The sequence below is a fragment of the Zosterops lateralis genome (genome assembly GCF_965231275.1).
Source record: "Zosterops lateralis genome assembly, chromosome: 6".
Lineage (NCBI taxonomy): Eukaryota > Metazoa > Chordata > Aves > Passeriformes > Zosteropidae > Zosterops > Zosterops lateralis.
The window spans coordinates 16939958-16958323 of record NC_139761.1 but is presented as its reverse complement, the minus strand read 5'-3'; the positions used below and the strand labels follow the sequence as shown (position 1 = coordinate 16958323).

The following is an 18366-nucleotide window of genomic DNA, read 5'->3' as shown; positions in this document are numbered from 1 at the left end:
AGAATTGCTTTTGCTCCACTCTCTATTTCATGGATTATATTTCATAACACTTGAAGAGGTGTACAAAATCTCAACCATCTCGGTTTCTGAGATCATCTCTAGGACATGCAAATCAGGAAAGTGATAAGTGAGTGCGGCTGTGTGGTGGTGGCTGAAAAATATAAAAATATATTGAGGATAATGATGTGCAACCTACAGTATTTGGGAACAGTAAATGTCGATATTTTTGTCCTTAAAATGAATGTCAAAAGATTGTAACAAACGTCCTTTTTGAGAAGCCTTGATCTAAGAAAGACAGCATCTAGAACAGAGCTTGAAGTAGGAGCAACACAGTTTATAAAAACTCAAATTTTTCAGTAAATCTTTGAACTAATGAATGATATGGGGAGAAAAGAACATTTAAAAGCTAAGAAGTCAACAGACTTTATAATAATCTTATATAGTAAATAAAAGTGAAGGCACGGGGTGATTGAAGCTCTGCTGCAAGGTGAGACTGTGAACTTGATGCTTCTTCCTGTTGTTGGAGTAAAATGGCTTCACCAGCATATTCTACATTAGTTAACCTGTAGTACACACCAACCATGAGGCTTCCTCTGTTGGCTTGACCTCTGTTTTTTTAGCTGTACACTTTCACTCATTGCTGCTTTTCAGACACTGCTCTGTGCAGTTGATCCACTTTTTTCTAGACAGTCGAAAGCCCCTGATTTTCCTTCCTTCTGGACAGTTTGTAGCCATTGATCAAAGTGTTATGTGATTCAGCCCACCAAGTCTCAGTGATGCTGATTGTATCTTTCTAGCTGTACCGTGGCTCCTAGCTCCTGTTTGCTATCCGTCTGTGTGCATTGGTGTAGAGCCATGCCAGCTGGGCTGTTGACCATGTCACTTTTTTAGAAAAACAGGCCTTAAGTGCTTTGCAGCATTTCACAGGTATTTTCCTGTTGGTTCCTAATACAGCAGCAGCCCTTGGCTCTTATGTGTTGCTCAAAACTCCATCCTCTTCCACTACTACATCTACACTAAAGCCCTTGCCTAAAGTTCTGGGCAGCTTGTTGGCAAAGAGGCACATGCTCCACTTAGGCAGGTGAATCTCTTCAGCTTCAACAAGCCTGGCTTCTCACCAGTAGACCCATGGTTATACAAGGCCAAACCTTAAATACAGCTACAGCTAAACAGCCAGACCTTCACCTCCTCAGTATGATGCATGTTCTGTATCCTCTGGAAAGATGGATTGTTCTGCTTGAAGAGCTTACTACTTACCTAAAAGACCTCTTAAGTGGTTTTAATTTTCCCAGAGAAAAAATACTGGTCCAGTGTAGAAATGATAATGCAAACTGTTATGCTATTTGATTTGGTATAAAACACACTGAGTATTAGTTACTGTTGTGTCATGGAGGGGAGGCAGGGATTGTGCTGGGTTTATTCAGCTACTGACAGGGTAAGAATATACTTCATCAACTGGCTGTTGAGCTCTGGGATATGTATGCACTATCTGCTTGTTAACCAATAGTCAAACTGATGGGTTTAGGAAGATCTTTCTAAGAGGTCATACTTAAATTTTTGGAGATTTTAAAACAAAGATTCACAGAATCCATGTGTTGCTAGACGGACATGAAAGGAAGGACACTTACACAGTCAGTGTCAAGGCAAAAAAGAAGGATGTTTATTTTTTATGTGGATTTATATAGTTTTTGGAGTTTGATCAGAGATTGGACAATGAGGTTGACACCTCTCTGACTCTACTGGTCAGCCTAGAAGTCCATTACAGAGAGGAATGTGCAAACAATCACTTTGTTTATGTTACAGTTTGTGAGAAAACTCCAGTACAAAAATGTAAGCATGAGAAGGCTGAAAAAGATCAGGGTGACATCCATGTGTATTCTCAAGTATTTCATATACTATCTTCCTTGTGCATAAATATACTTGTATAGTTGATATTATCCTTGGTTTGATTCAACATTTAACCTATTGTGTCAGTGAATTTTATGCATATTTCAACTGAATGTAAAGATTTTTTTCCAAATAACTTTTTTCACTTCCTGTATGGAAAACTTAACTTCTCTGGAGAACTGGTTTGACTGTAGTTCTGGTTTTGCGTTTTAGCTTCCTCTGGTGATATGCACAGATGTCAGAATTGAGGTTGTCTAGGCTTTGGCAGTGGAAATGAAGTCAGCTGCCTATGCTGTTTCACATCTCTTTCCTGAATATTCTGTTTCAGTTCGTCAGCCTCCTGGTGGAAAAGATGTTGAAAGAATTCCCATCTTGAGGGATGGACTCATAAAATAATCTGTCCTTAACAATACAGTTGTCAACTCCCAAACTCTCTGGAGTGTGATATAAATAGATTTATTTTAATAACGTCTTGAGAAGCAAAAATGCAAGTAATTATCCTTTCCCCAAAGAAACCATAGTGACTGATCCTTATAATTGAAGGAGAAAAGGCTCTGGGGGATTTTCCATGAACTCAGATTCTCTAACTATGGGAAAACAAAGTACATGTCAGTTTCATATAATCAGAAAAATCCTATTGGGGCAGGAGGAAGGAGAAGTGGGCAGAATAGTGAAGAGATGGTCAGGAGCAGAGCCATGTATTTGCCATAAAGTTCTACTTGGAAGATTCCAAAATTTTAAAAAATGAGTTTTTTCCTGTACTTAAACAAATCCTAATAATGGATCAGATATAATTAGAGGAGTCTATTATTATATAATGTAACAAAATGAAAGAAAAGCAGTTTTCTAGTTTATGGAAATAATTTAATTGCAGAGATTCTTTGTCATTCTGTCACAAACGCTTTCTGTCGTACTAATTGGTGTTTATCCTATTGGACAGGGCTTCACCATGAGAACAGTTATAGTGAAATAAATGCATCTTGAAAAGTAATAAAATATATCTCAGGGCATACAATGATAAACTTATCAGTAAATGATGTAAATAATTTGTCTCAGCCATGATAATTCATGAGATTGATCCACAACCTTTTAAAGTCCAGTAAGTTTGATAGTATTGAAATAATTTGGCCTCTGTCCTTCTTTTCTTGCACCAATATAACAGGGAGGAAGAAGATAAAGAAGTGTCATCCTACTTTGCCTCGTTAGTCAGTGGGTTTCATTCTAAAACTCAAGTTTTAGGCAAAACAGAAAATTAGAATAACTTGGAGAAAGTCATTAAGATTTTCTTCCTGTTTTTCTTCCAAAGATTTCTAAGGAGTGTAAGTTGAGATCATTGCAAGACAGGTAACTTCTTGGATTTGTACTCTTTTCTCTCCTAGAGAGATGGATTGTCCCTCACTGAAGCATAGTCATAGGCTAAGCTGTACTTGTTGAAGGGTTCATTGATGTGCGTTAACATGTCACCAGCAGGGGAATATGACACATATTTAAAATCTTGCCATTGCTTTCATTTAGTTTCCAGCTGTATTTCAGACTTGCACATGAGAGACATGTTGTACAATGCACGAACAGGTCAACTCTACCTGCTTCTGCCAGCCGGAGTCATTTGATCTCCCTGAAGTGAACAAAGAATAAAATTTACCTGAGTCTCAAACCATAGCTGGAAGCAGCACAGATGCTTGAAGTTGTAATGGGGAGTTTGTAAGATACCTGTGAGAGAAATCATACAGAAATATTTTAAGTAGCTTATTTTGACTACATAAAATGATTAAAAACAACAACCCAAAAGAACAACTCAACCACCCAATCAAAGCTACCAGCAAACACTACAATGAGTGGGAAAATATGTTTGGACCTAAAAATAGCTAGAAAATGAATATATAATCAATTAGCTCAATGAATTGTGAATCTGTGGTTTATATCTATTGTAAAATATATTGTTGTTGTATTGCACTATTTTGGCTACTTCATTTGGTGTTTTTCATGGTGAGTTGCACTTAACTTTCTAGTTCAGGGTAAATGTGATGAGATTTCTGTTTAATTTGCTCTTTTTTTAGGAAGACCTCAGCAGATGAAACATTTCTCTGCATTATTATTCTGTCAGATTTTAGATTTATTTATCATGAGTATTTGTTGCAGAACTCTTAAGCACTATTGAAAAGGGATTGAACTAAAAATAGATCTATCAGCAGTTTTTTGAGTTATGACCGAGTTACAAGCAGGAATTTATAAAAGCTTTTTCTGAACTCTTAGTTCAAAATCCTCTGAAACTTCTTAAACCCTCTGGAAGAGAACTGTATTAAATAGGGGGGTAAATGCATTCTAATAAACAAGTTGTTTCTCATTTAATTTTATCCTAAGTGTATATAGAAAGATCAAAGAAAGAAACTGTTGATTAACAGTATATAGAAGATAAATGGGTATGCAAGAAAATGACAGGTTCCAAACTCAGTTGAGATTAATCTAGAGTGAAGCTACACATTAGTCTCTATATATGCCAATTACATTAATTACCTTAGTTGTTTTGCCCTTTGTTGAAGATTTCTTTCCTGAACAATTCTCACATCTTGTAAAAATGTATTAAGATGTATTTCATTATGTTCCAGTGGGAAAATACATTTTACCCTTGGTAACTGGGGGCTAAAAGCTGTCAAATCTCATGCTGGAAAAATGGTGAGGAGGCTGGGAAAATGGTGGGGAAATGAGATGAAAATTAGCTTTAATACAAGTTCAGGCATTGTGCAAAAATTGACAGTCCACTTAATTCATTAGTCCTTTAGCTGAAGTTTTCAACCTCTGACAGCTGTGATTTTGTTAAGGATACACAAAAGGATCTTTAACATATCTCACAAGAACAGCTCTCTGCCTTGTGAAGGGCCCTGCTCACTGTTCAGTGTTCCATTGCCACACTTACATGGAAAAGCAAATTGACCTTTTCTTGTAACTTCAGATATTCAGTGCTTGATATTTTGTCTGATGAGTGGGAATAGGGAGTATGGTGAAATTACATTTGGTAAATATTTATAGTGATTTCAGGAAACTGTAGTAACACTGCATCTCATTTATTACATATAATGTGTTGTGCTGGAAAAAAGGAAGAAAGACTTCATGGCATGTTTGCTTCCAGCTCTGATAGGCTTAGACATTTGTGTTTAACTTGTTTAACCTAAAGAGTTGAAAGAATTTACATTTATCCTGCTTTGTGCTAGTGGCACAGTGCTTGAAAAAGAGGTTGGTGTTTTGTCCGGCAAAGCTATAGGAATTCTTTGCTACTCTGAGTTACCTCACGGGGATCTGCTGTATCCTCAGGAGGTCGTATAAGTTCAGGGAAAATGTCACTGTATGTGGTCTCTACCTTTCTCTCACCTTTCTTTCTTGTTCTAAGTCTTAGAAAATCCACTGCTTTCTCTTTCAAATAGTTAAAATATTTTTTAGGAATTAAGATAGAAGACTTCTGGGAAAGTAACTAATATTTTTCAATAACTACCTTTTTTTTCTAATTAATGTTGCATAGCTGCTTGAAACCTGTGTACTTTCTAGGGTTTGGAAGAACTAGACTAGCGACATCCTATATGAGTTTTTAGAGAACTTCAAGTATTTTCAGTGTGCCTAGTATGGTACAAAGTCTAAGACAATACCCTTGCTTTTTAGCAGATGGCAACTAGAAGCTAGTCCAGTTTCTAGTGATTCTAATATATTGAACTGAAAATATTACACTTATTCAACATTCAGACCAATGGTAAATATAAATTGGAGTATGTTTAGAAGTTTACATTTTTTCAAGCCACAAGTGTATATTGTTATTGTAAATTATAGCCCAGGGTGAGGAAGCCAAGTTTGGAACCAATCTCGTTTGTGTTGGTCTCAGTTTCCATCCTCAGCAGAACCAAAAGCATTACTATTGACTGGTAAACCTGCAGTTTGAGATTGAAGCTCTCGTAATGCAGCTTGACATCAGACACTGCCTCAGAGGACCTCTCAGAGTCTGAGTGTAACATTTGAGTACACTTGTTCTCCCAGCTGTTTATGATGATCCTGAAGAAATTAACACTTTGCAAGAGAAGAAACTCGAGTTACAGAGTCACTATTTAGTTTGGCCACTTCTGTGTAATGTTATGATCAGATTGCAGACTTGAAGACCAGAAGGAGCCACTTGACTGTCTGATTTGCCACATATTACTAGCCAACTTCTTTGAACTCAAAGCTTATGCTTGGCTAAGGGAGATGTGCTTTAGATTATTAGGTGAGAGCACTCCCATGAGATGGCAAATTCACCATATTGTTAGTATTTTGCTTCAATAGTTGGTCAATTCAATATTTTTAAAATTAAGCTTGGTTTGAGTATTCTTTTTCAGGGTAGATGTATGATTTCCAGTCTAGTTTTGGAATTTATATGTGATTTGAGCCATCTTGTGCAAAGTGCAGGATTTGTAGTTGAAGTCTGAGGAAATTAACAGCATGACATCCTGACAGATCTGAGTCAAGGTTGCAGAGACAACCTTGGGCATTTTACCTGGGCATTTGTCCTTTAGACTATTTCTTCACAAATGCTTTAAATTACCAGCACAAAAGTGTTACATTATGCATGGTATACACAGCTTGCATGTTTCCTTGCTGCAGGGAATAACATGCATGTTTTACATCTGACTATTTTAAAATAAAGAATAAGATCATTCCTATTCTGATGTGACAAGAGACCTCATTAATTTTTAGCAGATAACATTTGTTGTGTGCAACATGTACATTATTAACTCTTTTCACATTGCTGTTTTGAGCAATTGCAGTTGATCACCTCCAACAGTCAGCTGAACAGCAGAAGGCTATTTGTGGGCAACAGATGTATCTTAGGGCAAAACATTTAAAGAATTAAAAAGAATTCTGGTAGCTGGCAGTACTACTCAGTATCTAGATAAGTAAATCATGTAGATCAATCTCCTGAAGGCCTCTTTCAGTAGTTAAGATTCAGGCTGTCATGATAAAGACTATTGCAAAGCTCAATGTATCAATGATACCAAGATAAATAAAACCTATAGACCAGCAGGATGATTTTGAGAGTTCCTTGGAAGGGAAGCTGAAAATTATTCAGTCTGGTATTTGGGAATCATGCACACAATAGCCTATCTTACTTAGCAAGATAGCATTATAAATAAAATTTGTGTCTTTAATAGTACTCAGATTTTTATTTTCTTGTAGAGTCTCTTAAATGAGTACTGTGATTTTGTTGAACAACTTTTTTGTTGTATAACAATATCTTCTCATTGAGCTGCCATCATCACATCTCAGTTGCAATATTGCTATCATCTCTCTTACCATTACAAGTTGCTTGAGGAAATCATCTCTTTTGTGGAGGGAACTTGAAACTTCTAATTCTTAAGTATATCAAGGGTTTTTATAACAATTTGGGAGAGGTCTCAGAAAAGTGCAAAATACTTTTTTTTTTTCCTTATCACATCAGCACTTTGAGAAACAAAGCAAATCCTGTGTTTAAAACTGCCATACTGGGTTGTGCTTTTTTCATCTTTTTTTTTCCCCCTCAAACAAGTGGTCATTGTCTTGGTCTTCAGAAATCGTCACTTTGTTTGTGAATATTCATACAGATCCCACATCTATTCCCTGTCTGCTTTTCCTCCTTCTTGAGATCTTTAAGTATGATATTTGCATTGAGAGGAACAAGATTAGTTCCTTTTCAAATGCCATGCTCATCCAGAGGGAGGGGACAAGAGAGACTGAAGTGTAGTGTGCACCTTTTGCAAATGCTTAAGGAAGAACTTTCCAGATTCATGCAGCAGGGGAGTGTGTTTGCCATGTATATGTAGAATGACTTGAAGAAGTTATTTGTAACCTTTCTATATATGTGAATACTAGTTGCTTTGAAGCAACTTTTTCAATTAGGTAGAGGTAAGAATCCAGTCTCTGGGTTTAGAAATCAGCCAGGAATTCTTTCATCCAGATCTCCACTCACAGTGCAAAAAACACCCCTAGGAAAAGGATCACAAAGGTGCTTTCATTGTGTTTTATATTTTACTATTCAATAGCATGTTTCTGGTTTTGACTGTACTGCCATCTGTCATATTTATGAGAACATGAAGGCTTGAGATGGCCTGCCAGCATGGATTCTTTGAGTGATACTCAGGTGTTACTCAAAAAGAACTTGTCCTATTCTCCAGAGCCTCTCTAAGTAAAAAGTGGTAGTCTATTCAGTTGTGAGAGAATATGCAAAAATCAGAGTGTAACTGAAATAGTGCTCCACCCAAGCTTTCAGATAATGTTTAAGTAGCAGTGGCACTTGAATGGCCCCATTTATTTTACTGAGTGCTGAGTCTACTGCTGGAGTTCTGCTGCTTGTAAATGAGTCAAGAGCAAAGCTGTGGTACCGGCCTAGCAGATAACACTAGCTCCAATGAGGTGCAGTTGAGACAGAGTTGAGGTATCAGAAATGAAGCTCTGATCTTGAAATGTGTGGAAAGTAGGTATGTTAAGGACACTTTAAAAATTATTTAATGGGCATTTTGTTTCCTCCCCCCAAGAAGATCAAAGGAGTTAACTTTGAGAAGCTCGGCAGTCATTTTCATGTGTGACAGTAAGCAGCTACCATCATACAGTATTTGCACAGTCATTGTCTTGCTCATATAGATCCTATTAGAAGTGATTAATAACTTTAAATTGAACCTGACATTTTATAAATAACTGAATTATAATTTGTGTCAGCAATAGTTCTACACATGACTTATTAAAATACTGTTAGTTGTTTTATAAAATCACCAGCATCCCATTAACAGAACAAAGTTCCAAGTACAATAATACCTACCTTGAGCAAATTTTATTTAGATAGCTACAATTAGAAAGAACTAAATTAGGTATTGAGGCCGCTCAGCATGCTTTAAGGGGGTGACTCAAGTTATTTCTGTACGTCTTAAGTTTTCCTCTGCCTGCATGTTTTGCTGAAATAAGCAGAGTCACTGCCAGATGGTAGGGAAGTAGGGAAGAGGGATAGGTCTGAGCTGCATAATGTACTCTTGAGTGACAGATTCCAGTGCTTGAGTGGGACTGGATTTATTCTGGTGTCTTAGAATAGAGGTCAGTGTTCAAATCTGAATGTGTGTTTGAAATCCTCAATGCTCTTCCCAACATTTACTTTATTCTGTACCCTTTTTTTTTAACTGTTAATGTTTATTAATCTGGTAAGGTATTCACCTAAAATACAAAAGGTACACATGGCTCTTCAGCAGGAGACTTATAAAACAAGCTTATGGAAATACTGGTGCTACTTTTTTTTCTTTTTAAGAAATGACTCAAAGTCTAGATTATCCTGCAGTTGAGCCAGAAACCTAGAGAGCTTTCTTGGCCATGCACTGTGAGTTAAGTGCTATAGTTTCTTCTGGTTTCTGATGCCTTTTAATTTTTATATACTTTGAAATCACCTGTCCACTGTAATAAAATACCAACCAACTACCCTACTGCTCTCTTCCTTCTGTAAACAGACACGTTTTAAAACATTTGCATAGCTGGGATGTTTTACTGCAACATATGAAACTACAGTATATGAATTAAGGCCACTCTAGTACAAGTAATAATGAGTGCTTAGTAGCAATGGTCCCTCTGCTCCATATTTAATTGCTGTGGTACTTGTCACACTTGTGCTGTTGTTTAATTTATATAACCCTTCATTACTGTTTTTGTCACTTTCTTACTCTCCTTGCTACAGTAATTCTCACTTCCTATATTGTCAGAGTTGTCATTGGATCCTGTAAATTTAAAATTGGATAAAAGTAATCTCAATCAGTAGCTATTCCTGTCATCCTTGATACAATTCAGTTCAATCTATGCATATTACAGTTTAATGTCATTGTATTCCTTCAGGGCTCATTTTATACATGGAGAGAAGAAGCAGGCTAGATTTATATAGATTTCTTAATTGAGAAAACTCAACAGAAAAAAGGGTTAGAGGATTTTTCTCTGTTTCAGTAGGAGTAGCCTGCAAGAAGTAGAATAATAGCTTGGATTCGTAGAACAGCTGCCTTTCTGCCACATGTATAGTAGGAGGAAGAGCACAGAGCAGGTTGCAGAGCTAGCAAGTTAACTCCTGGTGTGTTGCCTTTGCTCTTTACCAAGAGTGGAAAGAGCTTCTGTATTCTGATAAGTGGGAGGGAGAGAACTGTATGGTGCAAACCTGTTGTTCATCTGAAGGTGTAATGTTTGAAGAAGTGAGGGGTAAATGTGAACTTTTCAGAAGTCAGGCAGTGTCATTCTTAGGTACTGAATTCTTACTGCCCATGTGAAAAATAGTAGTATCTTACAGTGCTTAAATTCCATTGGATTAGGAGAGATGCAGCGCAAAACTTGTGGGCACTAAGCCAAACCAAATTTGGCTGCATTATTCTACTTGTATATTGTCTGAAATGCAATTCTTATACAGCTGGTGAGTATGTTGGGTTATAACTATATTTAAAATAATATTTTGGGGGAAAGCAAAGCCTTTTGAAAACTCTGTATCTTACAGTTTAAAAAAAAAAATTCCACTAAACTGAAATTCCACATGATATAATCTGAAAATCAGTAGGAATTTTGACCTTTCTCTTCCTCCAAAGGGGAAAGAGGAAGAAAACCAAATTTTGCATTTGATAAATTAATTCGTCATGAGTATGTCTTTGTTTTGGTTTACAGATCAACCATGGATTTGGAATATTCCTTACACTGATGCCCCTGATACACATGGAAATATGTGGGTTCCATCATAAATGTTTCCAGTACTGTGATGTTCCTCTTGCTGACACTGAGCCTGCCATTGCTACTTGCAAAAACTGCTTGTTTCTGTTCTGTAAGCTATAATGTCTGCTATAATGGCTAATTTGTAGTTGAAACATTAAAATGTTAATAAGGGAGAGGTTCTTGGAGAATCTATAACCATTTTATTACAAGTGAACTTGCTTTTTTGAATACCTTTTTATATGTTTTTTTTTACTGTGGTTCCCAATATGGTTTTCAAGATGAGAACTCTTCTCAGAGAGTCTTTCTGAATTTTTTTTTTGGCTGTAATTAATTTAAAAGTTACTGTTCTTTGAGACTGTCAGTTGACCCTAGTAGCTGGAATAAAAGTTATTATGTGTAAAATTCAAATTAAAATAAAGGCAATCTTGTTAAGATATCCTTTGTTCTGTCTTCTAAATGTGTACATTTCAGATTGGTTTGGAACTTGCATCTTGCAAATGTACTACCAGGTGTTTTAAAAAATCAACAGCATCCCATTAATGGAACACATTGCTTGTATCAAAAATCGTGTGGCCAGCAGGAGCAGGGCAGTGATTATCCCTCCATGCTCTGCACTGGTGAGGCCACACCTTGAGTGCTGTGTCCAGTTTTGGGCCCCTCATGACAAGAAAGACATTGAGGGGCTGGAACGTGTCCAGAAAAGGGCAGCAGAGCTGGTGGAGGGTCTGGAGCACAAGTCTTCTGAGGAGTAACTGGAGAAGCTAAGAATGTTTAGCATGGAGAAAGAGTCTCAGTGGAGATCTTACTGCTCTCTACAATTACTTGCAAGGCAGTTGTAGCCAGGTGGGAATCAGCCTCTTCTCCCAGGCAACAAGCGAGGGGACACAAGGAGCCTTAGTTTTCACCAGGGAAGGTTTAGATTGGATATTAGGGGAACATTCTTCACTGAGGGTTGTCAGGCATTGGAACAGACTGCCCAGGGCAGTGGTGGAGTCACCATCCCTGAAGGTATTAAAAGTGTGTGGTGTTAACACTTAGTGATATGAGTTAGTGGTAGACTTGGTAGTATTTTGTTAATGTGTGGACTAAATGATCTTAAATTACAGAATCCACTAGGTTGGAAGAGACCTTCAAGATCATTGAGTCCAACCCATGCCCTAACACCTCAACTAAGTCATGGCACCAAGTACTGCATCCAGTCTTTTTTAAAACACATCCAGGGATGGTGACTCTATCACCCACTTTATCACTATTTCCATAAAAAACTTTTCCCTAATATGTATAGTGTTATTGTTCATATTCCTTTGGGCAATCACATTGATGTCATGGCTGCAAGGAGCTAAATTCTCTTTTTCCAACTGTGCCATTCCAAGCCACACTTGATGGATGGAACCATTGGTGTGGACAGAGGGTGCTCACCCAGTTCTGCTGCCTTTGCTGGTTGAGAGTGCACTGATTGAGTTCTGTCTTCCTTTTGACTGGCAGAGGCTGTCAAAACAAGGAAGTATAGGTTGGGTTTTTTTGCTTTTTTTCCTCTAATAGGAGCTGCCAATAATTTTAAAGATACACCAGCATTTTTTTTTTTTTTTTTTATGGAAGCATGTGGTTACCTTTAGCACTTGGCACAGTCTGGTTAGTTTGGCTGGCATCTCATCTTCCTATTTTTGGCTATTTAATGTCTTCCACTATTGCTGCTAATTTTAATTTCCATGCTAAAGTCTATGCTAAAGACTAATTAAGAGGGAATAAAAACCTGCAGCATGATGTATCACCTATGAATAACTACAAATAGGAAAAAAATTAAACATTACTTCTATTCACCCCTTGCCGCTGGTTTACTGTGCAACATAAGAAAAACACTTATTTTTCCCTGTGCCTACTGCTCTAGCAGTTGTTGTCACATAGTGGTGATCCTCTCTCAGACACTGGCATTGGAACTGCCCACAGTGCACCCTTGGGGCCCAGGTCAATACTCAAATATACCTCAGGCTGCAAGACAATTAGCGGTTCTTACAGGGTGTGTACAATTATCTGCAATTAAGGGAGGTTTCTAACATCTTTGTGGTCATTCCCATTGCATTTTGACTGCAACACAATTACTAGAAATTTTTTTGGGGGGGGGAGGGAAGTGGATATTATAGTTTACTAACCGGCTTTCTGAAAAATGTATGTAGGTTGTCCTTCCCTGGAAAGAATGTGCTTGTATACTATGTTTAGCAGAGCTGAAATCCAGCCCCCAATTATTTAAAAGTCAAATTCAGCACTGTAGCAACTACCAGATATTGCTGAGTTTATCTCTCTTACAGTGAGAGTGGTATTTCCAGAAGATCTGGACCGAGAGCTCAGCTTTTTGAACCTGCAAATAATGCATTTTAAAACCACATTGCAGCTGGAGGAGGCTGCTTCAGTCTTCCCTACACAATTCCCTTCGACTGCCGTGCGCTGGAGGACAGAAGTGTAACACCTTGTCGGGAAGGCAGTGGGTAACCAGACCTGTAGAGAAGGAGGTGCCCTTTTTTGAGAAAGGGCGCTAATTTTTATGGCTTTGACAGGGTTTCGTGCCCGGTGTCTCTAAGAGGCCCCGTTGCTCCGGGCGCTGCTGGGCCCACAGCCCGGGCCGGGCCCCTGAGGGCGGGCAGGGGGCACCCCCGCCTCTGAGGGCCGAGCAGCGGCCTCGGGGCAGCGCCCTCTGCCCGCCCGCCCTGCCCGCACCGGCACCGAGCCTCGAGGGCGGCCTCTGCTGAGGGGAGCTGCCCCCCGAGGCTCCCCCGGGCCATGGTGCGGGGCCCGGCGGCGAAGCGGGAGGGCGGGGGGCGAGCTGCCGCCGGTCCCGCCTCGCCCCCCCCCGGCGGGCAGGAGGCGCCTGGCGGTGCCTGTCCCTGCGCCCCGCTCCGACGTGCTCGGGGCGGGGGCAGGAAGGGGATATGAAACTGGCGGGCCCGGGGGCTGAGGGGCTCTGCGGGACGGGGCGGGCCGGGCCGGGCCGGGCGCAGGATGCCCGGCAGCCCGAGGCGCGCCCGCCGCCGGGCCGTGCCCCCGGGGCGAAGGTGCGGGCCGGCCCCCGGGAGCGCCGCTCGGACCCGGCGGCGCCCTGAGCCCCGCGGCCCCGCGCACGGCGGGCGGGCGGCGCCGTGATGCCCGGCAGGGCCCCGACGTAGCGAGGCGGCGCGGCGGTCCCGCGGGCGGAGGATGGCGTGTCGCGGCGCCTGCTGCTGCTCCAGCGCGGGTCGCCTCAACGCGGACAACGCGCGGTTCCTCCTGCTGGCGGTGCTGATCGTGCTCTACATGCTGTGCGGCGCCGCCGTCTTCTCGGCCATCGAGCTGCCCACGGAGCGGGAGGCGAAGGAGCGCTGGGAGGAACGCCTGGAGAACTTCACCCGCCGCCACAACCTGAGCCGCGCCGAGCTCCGGCACTTCCTCCGGGAATACGAGCAGGCGAGCGTGGCCGGCATCCGCGTCGATGACATCCGGCCCCGATGGGATTTCACCGGCGCTTTCTACTTCGTGGGCACCGTCGTGTCTACCATCGGTGAGCGGCGGGACGGGCGGGCACCGGGGCGGCGGCGGGGCCAGGGCTGGGGGCCGGGGATGCGCTGCTCGTCTCCTCCTCGCCGGCTCACAGCGGGCTCCGGGCGGGCTCCTGTCGGTGCCCGGGCACGGTCCTGTGTCTTCGCTGCTCCTTTTCTTGCCTTCCTCCCGTCAAAGAGCCGCTGGCGGGGCGCGCCTCTCGCGGGAAGCGCTCAGCGGAGGGAGCGCCCCAGCAGCGCCGGGCACGGCGGGCAGGGCGAGCAGAGCGGCTCCGGGCGGGCAGAGCGGGCAGAGCGGCTCCGGGCGGGCAGAGCGGGCAGGGCGGCTCCGGGCGGGCAGAGCGAGCAGAGCGGCTCCGGGCGGGCAGGGCGGGCAGGGCGGCTCCGGGCGGGCAGAGCGGGCAGAGCGGCTCCGGGCGGGCAGAGCGGGCAGAGCGGCTCCGGGCGGGCAGAGCGGGCAGAGGGGCTCCGGGCGGGCACGGCGGCTCCGGGCGGGCAGGGCGGCCGACACGAGGATGCTCTTGGCGGGTGTCATTTGTCTGCGCGGATCAACTTATCCTCGGGATACGCTGGTAGACTTTGCGAGAGACCAGTCGCATCCAAAGCCAAAAGCTTTAAACAATTCTGTGTGTCTTTAAATTCTGGGAAATGTTATAGAATGTTAGATCTGGCGGTTTCATAGGCTGTACACTCGGAAGGGCCCTTTCTGAGGATCGACTGGTCTTAACAAGAACCATTAAATAGAGTTTGTGGTGTCCAGCTGCAAAGTGTACAACTTGGAAAGAATGGCTTTCAAACCACTCGGCTTTTTGCTCCTTCAGGCTTTTCAAGGCAGAACTATCAAGTCCGTGGGCACAGCTTTTTTAACTTCAGAATAAAGCTAAGTTTATTCAGGCTGAAGGAGCCTTTAGGGGAAGGGGATACTGAATAGAAATTCCAGGCAGTCTGACAGGTGTACATTAAGATGAAAAGGGATAGCACCAGGAACTGACATAAGCACCCCAGGGAGACCATGGGTGTCAACAGAAAGGCTTTATTTAGGCACTGCAGACAGCTAAAAGCCTTGGAGGAAGGGAGCTTTCTTTAGTTAAAGACAGGCAATCTGTATGCAGTTATCACTGTGACAAATGGGATCACTAAATCTTAGTAATGGTATAGCCAATGCACATCAGTCTCTCTCCACGAATGAAGTGTACATTGAGGTATGGTTATTTAATTCTTTAGAAAATTTCCATTAACAGGTTTGTTGTTTTTTGGGTTTTTTTCCTGAAGAGATTAGAGATACCTTGCTTTATGTGGGATGTATAAGAGTTTGTCCTGTCCTGCAGCACACCCCTCTCTGAGTTTTTGTAAGTCTGGGGTTGGTCTATTATTAAAAGTGTCATTGGGCTGTTTTTGTATTTCCTCAGGGCTTCAAGATTTGAGTGGTTTGTGTCCTTAGACCTAAAGTCTTTAAGACCCAAGAACTGTGCTTCAGTGTTCTGCTGAACTGGCAATTTAAAGTAATTTATAACATTATTAAGCCCATTTTTGTGGATTGCTGTAGTTTGTTTGCCATTATAACATCTCCCTTGAAGTGTGCCTCTTGTATGATCAAAATAAATAAGCAGAGTTTATGCTAACATTTCCTACAGCCGTAAAATCGTAGTAAAAAGATCAGATCAGATTGGACCACATCTCAGAAGTCCACCTGCTTTGTCTCTATTCCTAGAGGAGGTCACTTATATGGGATTTTTTTGTGTGTGTGTGATGTTTGTCCAAGATGTCATTTCAAACCTGCAATGTTGGAGATCCCACAGCTTCAACAAGGAATCCAGCCTTGTGCATTATTACTCTGAGGTTTTGCTGATGTCTGCCTTACCACAGCTCAGTGACTTCCTTTGTATTCAGAGAATTTAGGTACTCTTAGGTACTCAAAGACCATTGCCAGTGTGTCCCTTCAGCCTTCTCTCAATTCAGAAAACCACAGTGTTGTAATCCATTTTGCAGTGATACGTTTACTTCTCACACGTGTTAACTGATGCCAGTATTTCTACATTAAGGTATGTCTTACATAAATAAGATTGTTAAGGAGAGAAGCGTATCTGTGATCCTGTTAATTGCAGTTGATCACAAACACAAGTATCCACTTATCCACTCACTGTTTGGTAATTTCTATGACTTCCTGATTTCCCTTGCCCGCATTTTACTGCTTCCTTAATGTTTCTGCAGAAATGTCCTCAAGACTCCTTTTTCCTTCAGACTGTGTATGGTCTCTAGACTTCGGCAGTTGGCATCCTGTCCTTGCTTTTGACCTGAAATTGCTGTTATTGGTCTTATCAGTGATGACACTTTCTCAGTGTGTTTTATGAATTGCATCATTCTCTCTTAATCTAGTCAGCATCATTGCACTCTTTCATCATATCAGTGGTGTGTCTATTTTTCAATCTTCTCAGTAGAACTTCTGCTTTGTGGGACTGATTGTGCATTTCAATGCTTTAACTTAGCTTGTGCTGCAGGCTGGGCTCTCCTGATATTCTCAGGTCTCTTCAGATGTGCCACTCAGGAGTGTTCTCCTGCAGGCTCTGCAACCACGTTTGTATCAACCATATTGGCATCCTAACAATAGGTTGTGTTTTACACCTCTAAAATCAGTATCTTGCCTCTCTTCTCAGCCCTTTACCAAGTGGGCTGTCTTTTTTCATGCCCTAGGACAGTGCCCCAATATTAATGTATCACTCTAGCTGCAGCCTTGCTAGTTCTGAGGAAACTATGAAGGCTCATTTCATGTGTTTTTCAGTCTACACTTCTAGTGGCTGTGTACATTTCTACAGCTAAACAAAATTTGGTGTCTTCAGTTAAAAACAGTTTTTTAGGAATAGGTGCTTATGACATATTCTTAATATCAGCTGACTTTTTACACTCAGTACTATCTGCTGGTATAGAAGCTTTATATTTAGCAGGTAAGTTGCTGTAAAAACAATAATTTTATTTCTTTTGTAAACTTTATGTAATTTTTTTTCTCTTTTGCATAATAGGAATTATCTTGCTACTCCACCAGAATAAATTTATTTATTCCAGAGTAATAAGGTGAACCTAGCCATTTTGATTTACTGCTAAAACTTCATTCAAACATTACTTGTAGCATCAACTGCTTCCTGTACTTCAGCTAGGAAGAAGTACTATCACATATTTCAGAGGAAAGTAGAGAGTTTTGCAGTAACTAAGGGAATAATCCTGTCTTTTTAAATTAAAATTTGCATAAAATGTCACATGGATTTTGGAACATGTTATCAGTGCATCAAGTCAAGAAGTCAGTATTAAATATAACCAGCCTATTTTCATTTGTCAAGAAAATACAAAGCTAAACAGAATGAACTAGTGAAAAATAATTAATTTCTCAAATTAGTAATTTAAAGGTTTGTTCCATGAAAGTGTTTATTCCTATCAGTGCTCAGCCTGTAACCCCTAATCTTGATGCATCTTTTGCACAGTGATATCCAGTGTGACCCAGTACTAAGGTTTCCTTTGCAGTAAGCAGAAACATTAAGAATGAAAGAACATAGCCACAAATACCTGCCCAAATAGGAGACTTTCTAGACTGTCCAGGAAGTGATCCCAAGGAATTAGATGGTGTCAAAACCTCTCAATCTCATTAAGAGAGGTGCCTAACTTATCCACACATGTCCAGGCGGCTCTTCCAAAAACTCACTTTGCTTTCAGTCGACCCTTTGTCACATAATGTAGTGTCCTTTTGGCCTAGAAATCAAGTGGCAGTAGTAATATCTCAGGATGTGAGAGATCAAAGCCACTTCTCTCTCAGTCAGGGCTTGATGCAATTCCTGTGTCTCATCCAAGTGCCCTGTACACCAGAATGGGGAATAATTTTAAGGTGGGACTCTCAGTGTTTTCTGTTGAAACTATTCCACTTTGCATAGGCTAATAAAATATATGCAGACTGGAGAATAAAACAAGATCTAAGTCCCAACTGGCACTTCAGTGAATGTTTATGTGTTTTATACAGAGACATACAGCTTTAGGTAGGCTCTGGGTGCTCAGCAGCATTAAACTGTAAGGTCACAGTCATCATCAGGTGCTCTGATGTCCAAGGACTTCTGTGGTACCTTGGCTCAGTAGTGCCTCCAAGAAGTAGGGAGCTGGAATAAAATGTATCTTGTTAAAAACATATAACATGAAGCAACTTCTCAAACTGACTTATGATATTCCTGCCCTTTTCACAGGCCGCTGGAAGTTGGAGGGGATC

The 18366-nt window shown here is 41.3% G+C and overlaps 2 protein-coding genes across 4 annotated transcripts in view; both read left to right on the top strand.

Moving 5' to 3' along the window:
* The window catches only part of TDP1 (tyrosyl-DNA phosphodiesterase 1), a 44440-nt gene extending 33353 nt beyond the window's left edge, over positions 1 to 11087 (top strand). For all 3 annotated transcript variants that reach the window (XM_083864388.1, XM_083864387.1, XM_083864386.1), the window contains exon 16: positions 10552 to 11087. In XM_083864388.1, coding sequence (XP_083720514.1) covers positions 10552 to 10625 — 74 coding nt within the window. In that variant the 3' untranslated portion in view covers positions 10626 to 11087. The remainder of the gene's footprint in view (positions 1 to 10551) is intronic.
* Positions 11088 to 13785: 2698 nt separating this feature from the next.
* KCNK13 (potassium two pore domain channel subfamily K member 13) overlaps positions 13786 to 18366 on the top strand; it is a gene marked incomplete at its 5' end in the record, with an annotated part of 49873 nt that continues 45292 nt past the window's right edge. Inside the window, one exon of the mRNA XM_083862579.1 lies at positions 13786 to 14125. Within this exon, the coding sequence (XP_083718705.1) occupies positions 13786 to 14125 (340 nt within the window). The remainder of the gene's footprint in view (positions 14126 to 18366) is intronic.